Source organism: Ammodytes marinus (genome assembly GCF_949987685.1).
Source record: "Ammodytes marinus genome assembly, chromosome: 17".
In the NCBI taxonomy this organism is placed as follows: domain Eukaryota; kingdom Metazoa; phylum Chordata; class Actinopteri; order Uranoscopiformes; family Ammodytidae; genus Ammodytes; species Ammodytes marinus.
Genome location: NC_137221.1, coordinates 10,225,830 through 10,241,542, shown reverse-complemented (window position 1 = coordinate 10,241,542; position 15,713 = coordinate 10,225,830). Strand labels below are relative to the sequence as shown.

Here is a 15,713-nt window from a genome sequence, read left to right as displayed (position 1 = left end):
GTGAGTATGGAGATTTTGCAAAATTCTGACGCAGAAATTCCAGAAAAATATTTCTAAATGTTCTGTCCTTATACACAGACGTACATGCTGGAATTGTAATATAAACCTACACAACAAATAAACATTCAGTGAAGAGAAAGCATAGGAGCTCGCGCGTCTCTCGGACAGCCCTCTGATTGGTCTCCTCCGGGAGAGAAGGCGGGGCTTGCGGCTGTGGGCGTTTCACAAAATCAGCCACCACGCAGCTCGGGCTTTCATTCACTACGGACTTGTCGAGTTAAACTGACCTTATTGCCGTTTTTCCCTTACGAATCGACTAGCGTTTTTATTTTATTTTTTGAGATATTGCATGCGTGAAGTTTGTTTTGCAAGCGGACAGTCTCCAGGTACACGGACGAGCTATCCTCGGTAAACTTTTTGGGGGGTTGTTTTTGCACAACCTACCTGAGTTGTGTCTCCTCTTCTGCACGCCTCCGGTCCTCCCCACCATGGATTTGGTTTGGATTGTGGGCTTCGTTGGGAGCGTCTGCGCCTGGTTCGCTTCAGCGGAGCGGCACAGCGTCTACTGGAACGCCACGAACAAAAAGTAAATATCTGGTCTGATTTCTGTTTTCACTATCTCAATACGGTTCTCTTGAACCCACCCATGCAACCACTGCCTTATCCATTAAACACGCAAACAAGATTTATTTTGCATCACTTAACTTTTAACCAAATCATCGGTGCGGATAAGATTATGATCCATATTCAGATGCGTTTGAATAGTTGCAGCTCATGGATATTCAGCGAGCTTGTGATGAATTTGCGATGGAGGCGACTCACTGCACTGTTGTCATGATAATGCAGGACTGTTGGGAGTCTATCTCTCTCTCCCTCCCCCTCCCTCCTTTTCTGGGCTCGAACCTGTTATTATGGTGCTGCCTTTACCTGTAGTACTTTGTCCAACCTGTTCAGATTAAATCCCATTTCGCAACATGTGTACTTGCTGGATTAGTTAGACTATGTCATGTATTATTTATCTAGAACTGTGAGCAGTGAGCTGGATAAAACAGCTGAATACTTTTGAGGGAACAAAGCTTATTTGTATGTTGCTGCATGTTTGGGTTCCATGGACAGATTCAGGGATATGGTTGTATATTTCAATTGTGGACATGAAGTATTCTCTATTAATGGTACATAAAACATCTCCCTACGAACTATTCCTGAGCATGTTGTGTATCTGCTTATAAAAAATAGTTTGAGTTCAGCATTGTGGTATTCAGTTCAGTTACACAAGTTGGTGAATATGTGTTGTTTCCTGTCTCCATTCATGATCTGAAGTCCTATTTTCCTTGGCACGGTGTGATATTGTTTCAGTGTTGGGTTTATAGGGCTGACTCAGAGAACAATGTGTTGAAATATCTGTTGCAATACCCTCCCGTCTGACGGAGAGCTCCTAACCTTTGATTTGAGTGGGAGGTCTCTGGATCTCCTAAATCAAGACACATCTTGCAGGGGTTTGGGGGTGGCTGTTGGGGAGACGCGGGGCTGTTCATATTTCAGGGGAGTAAGACGAGTAATAATGGCGTATGACAAAGACAGAGGAGGTAACTTGAGGCCTGCCCAGTAGGTCACGCTGTGGGAGAGAGATAGATTGCTCGTGGAGAAGAAATTGGAGCTCAAATTGTCGGGGTGAGGGGTCATTCGGAATAAGTGAAGGTCAATTAGAATTATGGCTGATGATGGCTGGGGGTCTGGTGGAAGCTTCGGGTTTTAAACACCATGAGCAAACTTTTACATGAGCGCACACTCGGTCAAGGCGAGCGCAAACAGAGCCTGCTGACAGACCATCACTCAGGACACTCAATCACAGGAACCAGACATCATATAAATCAATCAGTGTTGAGCTGAATCTCACTGCTCTGTGCAAAATACATGTGTTGTGTCAGTTGCAAACACCCAGATATTCAAAAACTGGCCCACAAGCTTGCACATCCAACCACCGTTTCCCTCCTGATATCCCCAGCAGTTGTTGTTCTCGGAAAAAAAGGCTGTAATTGAAGTGACAAAGCCTTTCACTGAAAAATCTGACATAAGTCAAAATCCTAGATGGAAAATACATTGTGTCCCTGCTTTGGAACTACAGTGATCAGTCGTGTGTGTGTGTGTGTATATATATATACACTGGGTAATCCGTCTTTATGCACTTGCTATTTTTTATTTGCGGATGACTGTGCTAAATCTCCCCCTTTGGCTACTCTTAATCCTGTATTCCCAGAAAAAGGCACCAAATGTTGAGATGTTTTCATTTGGTGTTTTTTTCATCATTCCCCGAGCAATCTGCTCTCCACATTGACCCCGTTACTGGATACAGTGTGCTGACGTCCATCTTTTCCCTCCCGAGATGTGTTCTCCCCCTTTTCCTCTGGCCTTTATTGTTCCACTCCCATCGGTCAGAACGCTGCCGTTAATCAAATTGATCTCAGATTGATCACTTTGGTCCATGTGGTCCAAGCTCATTTCCTTTTGTCTCAGTGTGTTTGTTGAGGGATTCAGCAACAAAAACACACACACACACAAACACGCACGCACGCACACATACACACATAAATATACATGCACAGTTACCCTGCTCTTCACTACTTTGTGCATGTGTGAGTATTGTGAGCACACCTTGGGGGGCTTGCTGACTCCCAAGGTCGTATCTGCCTGTACTTCCCCAACTACTTTGTTTCAGCATTCATGAGCAAACCCTACTCCCTGACGCAGTGCCTTTCAGCGCTTTCTGACCTTTTACCTGTTGGCATATTTGTAGCATTTGTGTCTGATTACCAGCGGCTTAATCACCACCAGCACGGGGTTGATTCCCAGAAGGAGGCTCACCGGTGTGCTCATGTCAGCTTTTGGCCCGGCATGCCAGTGTGTGTACGTGTACTGTTTTTTTATGTGAAGGGAGTGACTGTGCAGATTGAAGCCCCGCGTGTGTGTGTATATATGTGAGCAGCACCCGCATGTATATCACCACCACCACCATAGTCGAGTGACTCACACCCTCTCGTACACATTAACCCACACACACACACACACACACACACACACACACACACACACACACACACACACACACACACACACACAGACACATGTGGTGCACAGTTGTGATTGATGTCGACGTTGTCCCTGGGGCCCTCTGGACTATACAACTCCTATGAGAGTCAACAATCTGCTCCTTCATTGCTTCTACCCTTCTTTTTCTCCCTTTTTCCCTTGCTGACAGAGCATGAGTATACCACCACCTCCTCTGCCCTGTACCTGTCTCCCCCTCTCTCCAGCACCTCCCTCCCCCTCTTTTCTTGGCCAGGTTCCCTCTTCAACTTGGTTCTGTGGTCTTAGTTCTTCTGTGAGCCTGTTAACTGTTTCGTGGCCTTCTTGCACACATGTGTCTTGATCCGCTGTTTATTTTAACATCATTATCCTCCTCATCATCATCACCTTTTCTGTTATGGTAACACATGTTTCAGCTAATCTGTTTTAACCCAGACGTCTTTGTTGCTGTTATGCCTTTCTAATGAGATCTTTGATTTTGGTTAAAACCCGCAAAAAATCTTCATCCAGATTGTTTTCCGTTTCCCATCGCTGGCGCGGTGGTTTGATTAATTTCATTGGATCTGCTTTTTTGCGCTAGCTCATAGGAGGGAGTTATTTAAGGTATGTTACACCCACATGAAGGATTTTTCTGCCATTTAGCCAGTCAATTTGGGTGTTTTGTGATGCTTTCCCATACAAATTGGGGGAATGGTCTTCACAGTGAGCCACAGAAAGAGAATAGTAACTGGTGTGACCGATTGGGGGGGGTCAGAGTTCACTATGTGATGAAGTGGCACAGCCTCTATCAATCTGTCAGTCATTCTGTCACGGCGGTGGTCCCTGAATACTGGCTGCCACTCAGGCCAGCCCCTCTTCACACTGCCGCGGTGGCTCTGCCTCTGGGAAACTCTCATTCGTCCCCCTCCCCTGTCTCTGTCCTTTTTCGCTCCTTCACCGGCTTTTTTATCTCAACTTTACAAGCTGCCCCTTTTCAGTCTATTATTTCCTCGACTCCAACTCTGGTTCTCGTAGAAGGAGGGAAGCATGCTAATAGGTGTGGAATTTTTTTTTTCTTTTATCGTTCTTGGCACCCATGGCAATCCGTCACAAGGCACTTTGCCCTTTCCTTCACGCTTTTTTTTCACCTCCCCTCAGCCCTTTCTCCTTCTCTTTTTTAAAGCTTCCTTCTTCTTACCTTCCAATGAAAAGCTATTCTAGTATTCCTAGCAAACCTGTTTCTTTTTTCTTCTTTGCTCTTTCTGGTCTTTTCACATGTCTGCCCATGTGTGCTTCTGCCCTCTTGAGTGTCTGCTCAAACAGTGGAAGTGGTAGAGCCAGTCTGAGAACTCACACTGTGAAAGGACAGTTTGAGGGAATCGAATTGAAGTACTAAAAAACAAAGGCAGGAGTTGGTTAACATGTCTGTTGGCCTTCCATGCATGAATGATCGCACGCACACACTGGTACATGTTTGACAGAAGGAAGATAAGATGATCATTGCCGTCAGTGGCTGTGATGAGGTGGACACAGCAGATAAGAGAATTCTGAGATTTACAAGTAATCTGAAGCGAAGCCACTTTCTTCGAAAAACATCCAGGTTTCCCAGTTTACTTACTTAATCCACCATTGGCTCTAAATCGCCCACAATCTTGGTCGTCATTCTCTTCAGTAAATTCCTAAGTCTCCCATCGCTCTTGTCATTTGTCTGTCCCCTCCCACCACCGTTAATCTGGCCTTGTAATCTGTCTGGTGAATTAAATCTGGGTAAAATACTCGCAGATTGTACAAGAGATGGTAATCGCCTCTTACAGGCTCAGAGAACATTGCAGTGTGTGTCAAAGCTTGGTATCTTTACAGTGCGTTATCTCTGCCTGTACAACCACATATTGGCAAGAAGTTTATTTTATTTCTTTAATTATTCTTGATTCCCCCCTCTCCCCTGTTCAATATTCCCACTTGCTGTCATAGACAGCAGGGCTTGCTTTATTGACTGCACCAGATAGGAGAATCAGGCCAAAGGTTTTAACTTCCCCGGAGGCGTGCTGTCTTTGGTGTTACCAAAGTCTGCACTATATGCTCTGCTGTGTGTTCCCCCCTGTGAAGTGCTGCACTTCCTGGCCACGTCTTTTCCCGGGAAAACAGCGTATCCTGTCTGCACACAATAAACAATGCCGTTCTCACACACCAACACACGCAAGACTTTAAAGGTCTGGGCTCGGGAGTTGATTGAATTTCCCATGCTGGTGCGAGGAGTGAATGTGTTTTTTTTTTTTAACTCCAGAGAATAAGTAGATTAGCAGTGATTAATAGTGATTAATTGGTTTTGTGATGCTGGGCGTGATCAACTCAACTGTCAAAACCTTGGGGGTGATTTGGGATCTGCCATGCTGTCAAATCTCTTGTCTGTCTCCATTTGGGATTCTCCTCTGATCAGTGTCGCCCCAGTCAACCCCCCCCCCGACCCCTCCAACAACCCACACACACACACACACACACACCCACACACCCTGCCCATCCCCGTGCCTCTTCCTTATCTCTGCAGCAGACTTCCCCTACTCCTTCCCACTCCGATCCTGCTCCTCCTCTGGCTGTTTTATAACTGTTCAATCACACACACAAAATCACAGAGGGAGAGAACTTTCATTGGTACATAGATTTAAAGATAATTGTGATTATGGCTGCACTTTTTCTCTCTCACGGTGCATGCGTTTGTGTGCGTGAGTCCCCCAGACTTGTTTGTTAAGGTCTTGGTGACATTCAGAATACCAACAGTGCATATGTTTGGATGAGGAAGAATTGGCTAGCAAGAGTCAGATGTTATCTCTGAAAATGAACCATTGTGTTTGTTTTGTTGTGTAAATAAGTGCAATTGTGTAACTTTTGTGTCTCTCTTTCTCTTTTCTGAGCTGTTTGTTGGATGTCTGGGTTTGGTGTGTAAACAAGTCCCCACAGTAAATAATGCCCCCCTCCCCACCCCTAGAGGTCTGTTGTATTATTACCATTATTACTAGGTATATGTAAGCAAGAACAGCCATATTACTACTACAAATCATTAAGCCACATGCTGAAATTGTGTTTGGGAGAGAGAAAAACCCAACAACAAGTTTGGCCTTGTGGAGATCAATCCAGCAAAATCGATTTTCTTGTAGCGATATTGGCCTCATGAGAAATGGGATGTCATGGTGACCTTTCTGTTCTGGCCCCCTTTTTTATGAGATACAAATGGGGACAATGTGAGACGATTGGAAAAAGCTTTATTTTTTAATCTAAGACGCCCAAATACAGGGGAACCAGCCAATTACTTCTCCACTGGACTTAAGACCTGCTTTGCTGGACGGCGAAAGGAGCTCGTAGCTCAGCCAGGAAACACTGGCAGAATGACCAATGATCCGCACACACAAAGGTTGAATGACGGACTGGAGAAAGCTGATTGAGATGGATGACAAAAAGTCACTCGGTGTAAAGAATGAAGGCTGGAATATTATGTTAAAACAGGGGGGAAGCCAGTAAACAAAAAGAGTTGGCCCATATTTGTTGCTATGACGACTAAAGCATACCCACGCCGCATTGTGCTTTTCTCCGCAAACGGTGGGTCAAAAAGTTGCATATTTGGAATACCACCAGAACACGTTGTGATTGGTTCAGTGAGTCCTTGGTGGGGGGAGGGACAGAGTTGACATGAGGATCTGGTTTGCTTATTGAGCGATGAAAGACGGGACAGGGAGTGGGAGGGTAGGGCTGACATTGACGGATGAATCGATGGACGGATGAAACTCAAAGGGTTTGAGCAACAGCTTTAAACTGTTCACTTTAACTAAGCCCGGGATGCACCTCCAATAAAAAAAAAAGCCTGTACCTTTCTCTCTCTCTCTGATGTGCCACCTCCCCGCTGCAGCCGCTTAGCTTTCACAGATATATCCTGAAAGAAATGGCTCCCTTGTGTCCAGTGTCTTTCATTATTCTGTCAAACCCTCTTGCTTTCCCCTCTGCAACCATGGACACACACACACTCACAGTCAGTCAGTGTGTCTCTTTTTGGAACTCCGAAACGCTAGTGTTAAGGAGTAATACCCCTTCCCTCTGTGAGAACAATAGGGTTTGGGGGGAGAAAAAAAAGCTCCACCCTGCCTGTCTCACCCCTTACTCTGTCCCCAGCCCTCAGCCCTTGCTCTGGGCCTCGCTGTCCACTATAAGCCCCCGCATTAAGTAGGGTTTGGTGCTGATGAATGGACCTGAGCTCAGCCTCTGCTCCACCCAATAATCCAGGCTTGGGACGAGCCGATTTGGTGGTCCCCCACATTCCGATTCAGTCATCTGTGACGAAGGCCAGTCGCCCTTTAGGTCACATTTAAAGGCGTGTGTTAAACCCAGGGAGGAGAATAATCATGTTTATGTGGTTAGGGGACTTAACCTGTGCCTTCTTCTCAGAGTGCCAGCATAGGTTAAATAGACTACAGCTCCTGCGCTTAGATGTAGCGGTCATGTGTAGTTTGTCCTACAATGGCCTTTTTATGGGCCTTTCTTTAAGCACATCTGAATCGATACTACAAAGAGACCCGGTTCCATCACAGCACCAGCATGTATAATTTTAAATGCGGAAGGCAGTGAAGGAAGGCACCCACTTGCTGACTCTTGGCGTATAAAATTCTCCGGTGCTGACTTGGCGAGTTGTCCGACCTTTGATCCACACCGGCCGCTTTCCCTCAGAGGTCCGGCATTCCACAGGGCGATAGAGTGCAGAGATGAGAGGGTGATGGATGGATGAAATGAGGGGGTAGAGGTGGAGAAGAAAGCAAAACTCTGGCCAGGGAGATTAAAGAAAAGAGATTAGACTCCTGCTCCTGAAGAGGCTTCAATAAATCAGGAATTCCTTCTCAGGGAAGGAGGCACAGTGGTGGGGAACAGCCTGTAGTTTTTTTTTACCAGCTTGTGCGCTCTCATACACACATCTGACCACTTGACACCCCCTCACTGTTATCATAGGGGTTCATTATTGGCATCCATTATCAATGCTATCTTGACTGAAAAACACACTCCCAGATTCCTCCAGGCTCTACAGACGCACACACACGCATACACCGACACTAACAATCACATTTGAATGTCTCTGACCGAGACTGCCACACATGCACCCAATCCCTCACTGCATATCTGCCATAGCTCCACAAATCATCCGTTAGTGGTGAATACAGCAACTCCTCCTCGCTGCTTCTTCTGCCGAAGCTCCATGCGTCGCTTTCATTAAAAGGGTAAAGTCCTGGGTTAAACAATAGGGATAAATCAAGACGGACTATTGACAGAGAGGATGAGGTGGAAAATAACAAGGGACACACACTGGGGAGAAAGAAAGAAACAGGATTTTGTCTGCTAAAGTGAAGGTGGCATGATTTGACTCTTGTTAGCTAAACCTTTTCACACGGGGGCCTAAGCTCTCTTTGAAGTGCGTTACTCCAATCAGTTAATTAAGCTGATGATGTGGAACGTTTCAATGCCGAGGCGTTAGAGGAGAACAAAAGGCAGCAGGATAATTAAAACTATTTGCCATTAATAAAAGGCGCTATCCAGCCTCCCCTGGTGCGTATTCAGCCGCTGTTCTTTCTGCTAAGTGAGGTATTCCATCAGCGCGGGTGCATTGTGAATAGAGACACTGTATGAAACAGGGGCATTGAAAAAGCAACTGTATCACTCGCATGGATACTCTCACTGAGAAACTTCAAAAGCCATTTCCAACTCAAGCCCTTTGACTCCCCCTACCCCCTCCCTGCCCGCGCCTATTCATGCCCTCTGTCTCTCCCTAAACTCTCTGCCCAAAGGGGCTGGGAAGTGGGGAGCATGAGGCCATAATTACCCCCCTCCGGGTCAACTTTAATACCCTTTTTTGTGTTTTAATTGCACCCCCCTTCGACCCTCTTTTGATGAACACATTGGGAACATACCACAACCGTTTTGTAATCGGGGATTGGGAGTGAGGGAGGGACCGGGTGTCGGGGAGTTTGTTTGTGTGTGTTTTCAGTGTTTGCAGGGGGGTGATAGCTCTGTCAGGCAAAAGCAGACAACAGTGCTTGTTCAATAGTGTTATCGATTTGAATGGAATTGAAAATGGCAGAGGGAAAAAAACACTTTAGTGCCAATCCGGTAAACAGAGCGTGGCAGGCAAACTGCAGATAAGCACTGAGCTGTCTGAGCCATGGCAAAATGACAATTATTGCCCCCCTCCCTCCCATCGCGAAAGTTGGCTGGAGCACACTTTTATCAGCACAGTTAGATGGAAGTTTCATCAGCATCCTGAAAAAGGTACTTGTTTTCTATCGGCCCCTGTTGCTGTTGTAATGGTGTGGCCGGCTAATCTGGTCATCAGTATTGAGGTAATGCAGTCAGGCGGAGAGGGGTAAAGGGAATGGGGGTAGTAGGAGTCAGGGCCTGGTGTGTGGAGCCTCAGCGTCTGTCCTTGTTACCAGAGGTACCAGGGAAACTGCTGGCCACAACAACAGCGGCTAATGAGCCATGGGGGTCTGTGCCTGTGCACTTTGATGGTTAGTCACACATATGGACCTTGTCACACAAACACAAACTCCCCCAAATGTTACTCGTTACAAAAAAACAGGTTTCTCAAAGAAAAGCCTACTCAACAGAAATATCTTCAGTGTTGAGAATTTTTCCTGTGCGTAAGGTGTCCGGTTTGCACCCTGTAGGCCTTGGGAGAACTCATAGATCTGATTATATAGCAATCAGTAGCTCAACCCACACTGGCTAGCAGCTTTTCTGGATTGCTGGAGACCCGATGAACCATCCTGGGATCCATTGCAAAATCAACAGAACCCTATATTAGACACACATTCTCCTTGTGTGTTGTGAAAACACTTTAGTCTGTCAAATTTCATCCACTCTCAGGGCACCCCCCTTGATCCAAAACAGTAGGAGACGGTAAACTGATAGGCATCGCTTGGGAGCTCAGTACCGCGGGAAGGTTTGTGTGTGTGTGTGGGGGGGGTGGTGGGGGGGGGGGGGGGTTAGGTGGGTGCGAACAGTAGGTAGCTACTGCTTTAGGTTGTTGATAGATGGGAATTACTGGGTGAAGTGTGTGTGAGTTTGTGTGTGTTGCTCGCGGCCAGCCAGGGCTCCAGGCCAGTGATAGATGGCTTTGGCTGAGAAGAAAGCATTAGCTGTGAGCCGACCCTGGAGCTCAGTCTCTCAGTCAGGGGGAAGGGGACAAAGCTGAAATACCTTCAGCGACAGTTCCCCGGAGATAAACTCATAATATCTCTGAAAGAAAATCCGGGAGGGTTGCAAGAATCATGGACAGTTTAGACAGGGCCAATTTATACTGCCTCGGAGTACCCTAAATAAATAAATAAAAGTTATGTAACTGCTCTACAGTCTTGTAATAATTGAATAGTCTTCGTGGGGGGCATTTGGATCGGTAAAAATGCTAAACGGTTTCCTGCAAGTGATTTTTTTTACCCAGGTAGAAAAAGGGGGCGGCAGGAAAGCTGAGTTTTCTTGGAGAATCGTAAAGAAGGGTGGAAGAGTGAAGGGAGGGATGGAGGGGAGGCAGACAGTCTGACTGTCTTTCTGTTTTTGTAATGAGAGGGAGTGTGAGTGGAGACAGTTACAGGCAGCCCTAAGACGCATGGTGTGTGTGGGTCTGCATGTGTCTCTGACTCTAATGAATGGGTTAAAACATATGTGAACTTTATTTTTATCCATGTTCCTATCTTAAGTAAACTTACCGTAGTTGTGTTTCTGCTTAGTGATTTGTCATCATGCATTTTGCGTCTCTAGGTGTGTGTGTGTGTGTGTGTGTGTGTGTGTGTGTGTGTGTGTGTGTGTGTGTGTGTGTGTGTGTGTGTGTGTGTGTGTGTGTGTGTGTGTGTGTGTGTGTGTGTGTGTGTGTGTGTGTGTGTGTGTGTGTGTGTGTGTGACATCCCTGCAGATGTCAATACTCATCTCATGTCTTGACGGGCTAACTGACTGCTAATGTTTCTCTGTAAACATCATTCAAATCCTTAGGGGGGACATATGGGATCAATGTGCACTCAGGGCTAACTCGCAACATAGCAGCAGCAGCCACACTCGCCCCACGTTCATTCATATTCATACGCATGTTCTCTGCAGATCATTCTTCCCCTTATTGCATTTTCCCCTCTTCATTCCACTCCGACACACGCATACAAGCCCACACAAACACTTCCCTTCCTTCTGCTGCTCTCTATCTCTCACTCCCAGGCCCTTCAGTCTTTCCTGTGATTTCCCTGTTGTACACTGGCGTCTTGCCGATCGATATATAATCACCGGTTTTGTAGCTTATATTTATCACTGCTCCTATGCCATGACTACGGTTATCAGTCTACCTGCCACTTGCCTAACCGTTCCTCTTCTGCTGTCCCCCCTGCAGGTTTGAATGGAACAACTATGCCGTGGAGGTGAAGCTCAATGACTACCTGGACATAGTCTGCCCCCATTACCCCCAGGGTGAGGTGCCATTGCTGGACGCAGAGCGCTACGTGCTCTACATGGTGGAGCGCGAGGACTTCGACTCCTGCAAGCCCCAGTCATACGACCAGATGCGCTGGGAATGCGGCCACCCGTTTGCTCCTCATGCTGCCGAAAAGTTCTCTGAAAAGTTTCAGCGTTTCACTCCGTTCACTCTGGGCAAGGAGTTCCGCCAAGGAGAAAGCTACTATTATATCTGTAAGTGTCACTATGGCTATTTCTCTCCGACTTGGCAGTCAGTGTTTTTTCCCAGTACCGTATCTTCAGGAAGCAGGCTTACATTGGTCAATTACCACAAAAGCCAAAGTAGTTGGCTGTTGGGGATGCTAATAGTTTTGCAGGTCAAAAAAAGTGTAGCACAAATTCAAAAGTTAAGCGATCACCAATAGTATTACAATTCATCTTGAGGGGGGCACCAAAGACTGTACGACATGTTGTGGAAATCTATCAAATAGTTGTTGAGACATTTCACTCAATACAACAAATGTTGACCTAATGTGCCTGAGGAAATATCAGGGGGATCGACCAAGTTATTAGGAATCATCATATGGGAGCCATGAATTGAAAACAATTTCATGACGATCCTTCCAAGAGTTGTTAGAATTATCGACCGACCTGTCATCATCGCCATCCCTTGAGCCTTGCCGCTTCCATGGCTAAAACATTCTACAAAGGAAGTGAGGCCAGGGCATGGTTACGCAGTTTTGATGTTTTTCTACAAACCAAAATATGCTTGAGCTTGATACTAGGCAACACTTTGAAGCTTCACATGGACATAAACTGGGGTGTTGGCTTAGTTTGTGAATTGGTTGCAATAATTGCCCTGCTAAAATGGTACCGCAAAGAGCAAGCGGCGTTGTCACCCTGACCATCGCTGTAATTAGATCAACGGCAGGACTAGACACACTTTGCCTGGTCACAGATGGCGTCCTGCAGCTTTGAAACTGTCTGTCTGTTGCCAAGTGTTTGTGTGAGTGGGTGTGCGGGTGTGTGTTTGTAGAGGGGAGGAGGGGTACGAGTGCATGCATGGAGGTGAATTAAGGGCCAAGCAGAAGATAAGTGCATTAGTTATGATGTTAACACCTGTGTTGTTTCTTCCCTCTCCAGCCAAGCCTTTGCACCACCACGGAGAGGAGTGCCTCAGGCTAAGGGTGGACGTCATAGCCGCTGATGGTGAGTTTTTCTTCCCTCCCGGCTGTAAGGAGAGCAACAAAATCACCTCCGATAGCCATGTTGGGCTATTGCAAGACCAAAGCCGTTGATGGCATTTTTTCTTTTCTTGCAGGCTCTCAAGAGGCCAGAGTGGCTAAAGGAGGAGCAGGTGGGGCTGGGGCTGAAGTCGGAGCTGGGGGTGGGGTTCATAACCCGTCCAACAGACTGCCTGCAGGTATGTTGACCAACCCTGTGTCCTTTCTAATTATCCCTGACCTTTAAAACAATCCAGGCACATTCAGGATTACTTTGGGGCGTAAATATGTGGTACTAATGTTTCTTCATGTGTCTCCCTTCTTTAAGCAGATGACCCAGTGGTAATCCTGCCAGACGTCCAGAAGAGTGTACGGACTAACTCTGTAGTGGCGGTGTCATCGCTTTCAATCCTCTCATTACTAGTCCCGTTTTCATTACTGCTGTTGTTGCACTGAGAGCACAAGAAAAGGACTGCTGTTGGCAGACATTTGTTTTTTCGGGGACTACAATGAAGACAGTCCGTGGGGATGAAACCACTGACTCCAAAAGACAGTTCTCTATGCCCAGTGCTGGCCACAGGGAGAGACTTTTTTTGAAGCTTGTAAAGTACAGATGGACTCACTCGCACAACTTGTGCCGAGAAACTCTTGAGCATTTAGGACAAAGTCTGTGTACTTCGTCCTATTTTTTAAAAGGTGACAGTATTTTTTTTTCCCTTGGAAAGACAATGCACTCCTCGATTTGTATTTTTTTAGGGCTCTCTCCAAAATAACATGAACCTATTTGGATAATGACCCAAGAAGAAAATAAGAAAAAGTTGAAGAGGAGCCTTAAGTGGCCGAAGAACAATCAAGAGCAACGACACCAACGGTTTGAATTGTACATTAAGATGGAAAAAAAATCCACATTCTATGGGAAAGTAATTTCTTACCTCTTGAGCCAAAGATCAGTCATCTCTCCAACTTGTACACTATTCCACCCTCGAGTATTGTGTACTATACGTTGTATTGTTATCGTAATGGTATTTGGTGGCATTTATGTCCCACGTGATTACTTTCTCTCAAATGTAGCATTGACAGACACAGGGGCTGTTCTCATGACTAGCATTCCTTCTGCACACTCGACTATGTGCTTATACACTGTAGCACTAATTCTAGCACAGTACAGACAGTCCAACATACACTCCACAGCAGTGTTACACACACAGACACACTCATATACACACACCGAAATCTTACGACATGACATCACACATGAATGCACACTACATTGAACTTTGTTGAGTGTACATTCTGTGAAGATAATTTATAACATTTGCAGCTGAGAAGTTTTTCTGTAAATACCATGTGCTCACGAAAAAGTAATGTTTACTGTTGGCGGTGAGGAGAGCTTTCTCTCTCTCTCTCTATCTGCTGGTAGGGTTAGTTCTCGTGTGAAAGGAGAAATATGTGAGAGTAAGAAAATGTGTGTAAGCAAGGGAGCGATTGATTGAAAGAGTGGTGAGACAAAATGTTTTTCTGCCAAAAGCAAACACTGAGATGTTGTGTGTACCGCAGAGAGGCTGGACTTCTCTGTTTGTTAGATCTTGCCCCCTGTTTTGGTTAAACTGTCTGACATCAACAGCTGGTATCTTCATTACTATAGGACCCGACTCTGTGTGTAACGGTGCTTTTATTCAGCTTATCAGGCTCATTTCGGAAAAACAAGCATAGAATTCATAAAACGCAGGGTGAAGAAATCCACCATTTAGACTTTCAGAATGATAATCACAGTTTTGGATAATAAAAAATGTAATCAAAAAATGTTATAGTCACCACTTCCCAACAGACACGACACAGCATCAAACCCAGTTGCCAAGCACATCTTCACCCGACAGGCTCACTTGATCAACAAAGCACAACAACGTATGACTACGGTTGAAGTCAGTCTTTTTTATCTGAATTCTTGTTACCTTATTTTGTACATGTGTAAGTAAGAGAAGTGTATAATATGTGTACATATATATATACATAGATTATATAAAAAGACCTGTTTGATAAATATGCTAAATGTGAAAATTTCATGTGAAATAAAAAAAGATATTTTTGGAAAACCAGAACAGCTTTCTTGTGATTCTTTTTAACCACTTTTGCATAGTTATGGAATGCTCCATGGATGGAAATGTTGGTCTGTCTATTTTGACGGATGGTCAGTTAATCGACCGCTTCTTTGTCCAAGCTGAAATATCCCTAAACCTTTTGAATGGATTGAAACAGTAGTTTTACAGACGTCATGGTTGCCATAGGATTAATACTGCTGGCTTAAGTGATCATCTGACTTTTCCTTTATCTTGTTTTGACCGAAATTATGGATTGCTTTCAAATTTGGTACAGCCATTGATGTCCTCCTTAGGATACATTGTAATAACTCTTATGGTACCTTAACTTTTCATCTAGCACCATCATCAGCTCAAAATGTAAACTTGTGTAATGCTTTGGTTCATGACAAAAAAGCGCAAAAGTAATGACATTCCCATCAGCCCCAGCTGTCCTTTGTGTTAGGTACTAACATCACACCTGTTACACTTCATTATGTCAATGTTGCCATCATTCTTATGTTGTCATGCATTCATAGCTTACAGCTACTCTGCCAAAGTGCAGCCTTGCAAAGTTGCTATCATGCTGTACTCTTTAGTCCTGTTTACATTGGATTTTGGCTAAAGGTTCCATTATTCAGCCTATAAGAAAGAACCAGCAATCCAGTTTATCAGCATCATGCTTAATGAAAGTCTCTTTTCCCCTCGTAGCCAAGGTGATCTTGGTGCTTAAGGCAGGAAACCCAGACCCTTTTTTCCTTTTGATTACGCAGGCAAGATCTCCACAGAAAGAGCTAATAGCAGAGATAAAGACTGACACAGACACACTTATGTGACAGGAGTTGAATAGAATCAAGGCCAAGGTGACCAGAGGCGGGGAAAATGCTACAAT

The 15,713-nt window shown here is 45.3% G+C and overlaps 1 protein-coding gene across 2 annotated transcripts; it reads left to right on the top strand.

Annotated features, from left to right (window-relative positions):
* The first annotated feature begins 273 nt into the window (after window positions 1-273).
* efna1a (ephrin-A1a) lies at window positions 274-14,838 on the top strand. 2 transcript variants are annotated; one of them, XM_080045183.1, is made up of 5 exons: window positions 274-586; window positions 11,462-11,757; window positions 12,667-12,732; window positions 12,845-12,946; window positions 13,078-14,838. In XM_080045183.1, exons 1-5 carry the CDS (start codon window positions 489-491, stop codon window positions 13,200-13,202), a joined length of 687 nt encoding a protein of 228 aa, XP_079901309.1. In that variant the 5' UTR covers window positions 274-488; the 3' UTR covers window positions 13,203-14,838. The 2 variants fall into 2 exon arrangements, with proteins under 2 accessions (XP_079901309.1, XP_079901308.1); XM_080045182.1 differs by having other exon boundaries at window positions 13,075-14,838.
* Window positions 14,839-15,713: the final 875 nt, after the last annotated feature.

What these genes read in the sequence shown, in the direction of transcription:
- efna1a (XM_080045182.1), top strand. Translation starts at nt 489, where the DNA reads ATGGATTTGGTTTGGATTGTGGGCTTCGTTGGGAGCGTCTGCGCCTGG. An exon ending in TGGAACGCCACGAACAAAAA is followed by an intron (nt 587 to 11,461) that starts GTAAATATCTGG and finishes TCCCCCCTGCAG; the next exon opens with GTTTGAATGGAACAACTATG. An exon ending in AGAAAGCTACTATTATATCT is followed by an intron (nt 11,758 to 12,666) that starts GTAAGTGTCACT and finishes TTCCCTCTCCAG; the next exon opens with CCAAGCCTTTGCACCACCAC.